At 34.0% G+C, this 4,186-nt stretch overlaps 1 protein-coding gene across 1 annotated transcript; it reads right to left on the bottom strand.

The window, feature by feature from the left end:
- Nucleotides 1-327: 327 nt before the first annotated feature.
- Nucleotides 328-2,984, bottom strand: LOC137820731 (F-box/kelch-repeat protein At1g74510-like). Its single transcript, XM_068624951.1, has 2 exons — nt 2,776-2,984; nt 328-1,976 (listed from the first exon to the last, which is right to left on the bottom strand). Exon 2 carries the CDS (start codon nt 1,955-1,957, stop codon nt 626-628), a length of 1,332 nt encoding a protein of 443 aa, XP_068481052.1. The 5' UTR covers nt 1,958-1,976; nt 2,776-2,984; the 3' UTR covers nt 328-625.
- Between the last annotated feature and the right edge of the window lie 1,202 nt (nt 2,985-4,186).

The following is a 4,186-nucleotide window of genomic DNA, read 5'->3' on the forward strand; positions in this document are numbered from 1 at the left end:
GATTAATTAAATTGAAAACAATATAATTGATTCTCCAAGATTTATCAGAACAGAAACACACACAACCTTGTTTGAGTTCTTTTTGCCTCAAACTGAGACAAACAGAATGACAGCTTGGATTATGCAATTGAACAGTTTTCCCAAACAATCAAGACCTACTAAAGCAACAGTCAAAAGACAAAAAAGAGGTTATTCCTTATGTCTCATTTTTTTTACAACTTGAGCAGGAAATGGTGAATTTTAGACAACACAAAAGGATTTAAGAGCTTATGAAGACAATTAGAATACATATTTAAAAAGGATAAGAGAAAGCAGAACAGACAAAACTGAGACCAGTTAAATTCTGCAACACTTCAATTGAACTTATGAAAAAGGTCATTGCAACCCAGAACTAATTATTCACCATTCATGGTGCCAACATTTGAAAACCATCATGATCACTTAAAATGAAAAGACTCATTTGTGAACCTTTTAAAACTGTATCTATTCCTCTAAATAGGAGTAAACATTTATCCCCAAAAAGTGGGTATATTACCCATGAGCATAATCATCTCTCCTTGAAAGTGAAGAATGTTAATTCCATTCAGAAGAAATCCATATAACTTTATCACCAAAAGCAAACGTCTCAGCATCCCATCACTGCACAGTTATACACAAAGCTTCCTGACTGCCGACTAGCAAGCAGGTTCCACTCTGGCACACCTTCACCTGGGACACATGCATTGATCTCAATTACCCTTCCATCTAAAGCTCTTGGCCCACCAATAACAATTAGACGATTTCCACATGCACGAAAGGCTAATCCCCAGCCATTCATTGAGACTATTCGGTCAGGTAATCTTCCAATAGTGACCCATGAATTATTGTCTTTATCATATCTCCTTACCTCTTGTAGGGCATAATCTGCAGAATACAATACATTATTTACAACTGCAACCAACGGAGGTGCTTCAGCAGCAGCCGATACTTCAGTCACCTCAGATCCTCCATTTCGCCCAGGGAACATGTTGGGTATTTCTCTCCACTTTCTCGTCTGCAGATCAAACTCTTCACCACATGTTAACTGCCGTGAGTTACCTACTCCAATACCGCCAATGACATAAAATTTCCCATATATAAATACACCAGAACACATTTTCCTAGCTTTATTCATGTTTGGTAGAAGCTCCCACGTTCCAGTTTCTGAGTTATAAAGCTCTGCAGAACTCAAAATATTGCCACGAGGATCACAGCCGCCAGCTAATATGGCAACTTCTCCAAGGCTGGCAGAACCAAACAAGCATCTAGGAACATTCATTTCCATACCTGATGACCATGAGTTCATCAAAATGCTATATCTGTATATGACAGGAGACATTATCTCCTTTCCAAAAACAAGAAGCTCTGTACCAACAGCCAATGACTCCTTATCTGAACAGATAAAGCATTCATTAGAAGGCATTCTAGGCAAACGCATCCATCTACCAGTGTTTGGATCAAATGCCTCCCATTCAGGAAGATTACAAGAGAAGTAAACCCAATGCTCTATGATACCCATCTGCCGCCTCAGCCTATAAAGCTCTCCAGTCCGGATGAGAGATCGAAAACTTTGGTTCAATGAGGCAATCGAACCATAGTCAGACCTGGAGCATCGTAGGAGACAATTAATTGAGATGTCCCGACCAAGTTGGTAGATAAGCGAACTTGAATCTGACTGGTCACTTGCATGATTTTGTTCATTTGCTTGGTTAACGGATAGGGAAAGATCTTGGATGTTTTTCTTTGTTTTCCCTTCCCCGTCCTCAGGAGCATCTGAAAGCTTGCATGACTTTCTCAGCACAGCTTCTTTCTCTAGCTCCAAACGACGCTTGTTGTTTGAGAGCTGCATCACACAGAAGGAATTGTAAATCCACCTGGTCTCTTGCTCACATGAGCTCGGTAAGTCCCTCGAAACAAGAAAGGTTGGACCCTCCAACATGTCGACTGAAAGAATCAATCTGTTACAAAGAAAAGTCTTGTTTCTTATCCATCAAAATTGAAAACATTAAATTGGACAACACCACTACACCGATGACAAAAGTACTTACAACAAACATATGCCAATTTCAAGCTAAATTCACAAAACCACAAACATCAATTTTCCATGAGCCACAAAATGATACTCATAACCAATCGTATGCACATCTAATATCAATCAAATAACCAAACAAATAAGAAATATTAACAATATTCACCCAGAATTCGAAAGTTTACAATGATTCAGAAACACACTCTTGGTCAATCACGATGTGGCACAAAATTTAGAGCATGCACACAGATCAGAAACACCACTATAAACATGCAAGCCTTCACAACATCCCATCACACATAATAACCAGACTTCAAAAGAATATTAAAACCACAAAAAAAATCAGATCTCATTAGGAGAATCGTCAGACAAATCTAAGAGAGAAGGGGGTAAAATTTCAAGAAATAATCGAATTTAAAACATAAACATAAAACTAGAATAAAAAATTACAGCGTGCAAGTCCAAATTCAAAGCCCGAAGTTGCTCTTCCGCCAATAAATCAACAGAAGAAAAATAAAAAATAAAAAAACAAAAGAAGATCACTTCAAATTTACATAGGAACAACCCCATATGTACTTTTCCCCTTTCCGAGCTCTAAAACCAGAAAAAAATAAACAAAAACACAGACAACAACGCCACAAAATCTCAAAAGCCAAGAAAAAAACATCAATTAACCCCTCCCCAAAAAATTATTATAAAAAAAAAACAAGGCATAAAGAAAAGCTTACGAATTTAGATAAAAGAGAGACGAATTCCAAACGGGTTTATCTGGCTCACGGTTGTGCGAGCGAGCCACGCAGAGAGGTAGTGGCGTCTCTCTTTCTCTCCTTTGTGGGTGTCATTTGGTTGTGGCTATGTTGTTGTTGCAGCCTCTTGTGTCATGTGTGTGTTTCATGTTGTGTCAATAGAACACTCAATGCAAGGGTGAGATTTCTTTATTTATAATAATAATAATACCATAATATATAGTAATATATAATAGATTCTTTATTATATAAATTATTTTTCTATTTTATCTTAATCATATTTTAAAGTAAAACAGAAAAGAAAAACATTTTACTTATTATTAAACTCTAAATATTTAGAATATTTTATTTGTATAATAAATTTTTTGATAGAATTATTAAAAAGAGAAAGAAAGAAAAGGAATAATGGTAATTGGGATGGGTGGAGTCGCCGTTTGAATTGCGGCCTGGCCTGGATGGTTAAGTTAACGGCTGTTTTATGCACGTGTTGCAAACACAGTCGTCTTCTTCTAATTCCTCACTGTTACTCGCTTTTTTTTTCTTCCTTTTTCTCCTTCCAACAACATCTCCGCTTTCTTCATAATTAAATCATATTTTTACTAAAAATATAAGGTTTATAACAACATAACCTATAATAATAGTAGTTATATGTCTTATTTGGTGGATGTATCACAAAATAATAAATAAAAATATCCAGGGATATAAATTCTAATTATAATATGTAAATACGTATCTTTTTAAAGTATCAGAGTTATATTTTTTAATTATTTTAAATTAAAACATAAAAACACTTTACATGTACAAAATTTAATTTTAATATGAAAAAAAATTGATAATAAAAAGTAAAAACGAACTTTTTTTTAGGGATTTCAGTATATCAAATAAAAAATAAAAAATAAAATATTATTTAAAATGTAAAGTATTTTTGAATTGTCTCAACTTTAATTTTATTCAAAATATTCAATAAATAGTTAAAAAAACAATTCATATAACTCGAATGAAAGATGGAAATTTTAAAAAAGAGAAAATCCCATCCTAAACATTTTTATGGTTATCATTTCCTAAAGAATAAATTCTTATGGTAAATTCAACCAACCCAAGACTTACATTTAGAATTAACGTAACTAACAATGTTGAAGATTCCACATCGACTAGAGATGAAAATATTTCATTGAATATAAGTGGGTACAAATCTCACTCCATAAGCCGGTTTTATGGGGTTGAGTTAGGCTTAAAGTCCACTTCGTAATATGACATCTATCAGAGTAATTTAAAGTTTATCCTACCAAGTGTTTGTTAAACTTATCACTAATGAATATATATTATCATAACATATGTGATTATATAAGTTTCATGCCACACATTTCTATTTTATTATATATAATAACATAAT

The sequence above is a fragment of the Phaseolus vulgaris genome, chromosome 9 (assembly GCF_000499845.2).
Source record: "Phaseolus vulgaris cultivar G19833 chromosome 9, P. vulgaris v2.0, whole genome shotgun sequence".
Taxonomy (NCBI): Eukaryota; Viridiplantae; Streptophyta; class Magnoliopsida; order Fabales; family Fabaceae; genus Phaseolus; species Phaseolus vulgaris.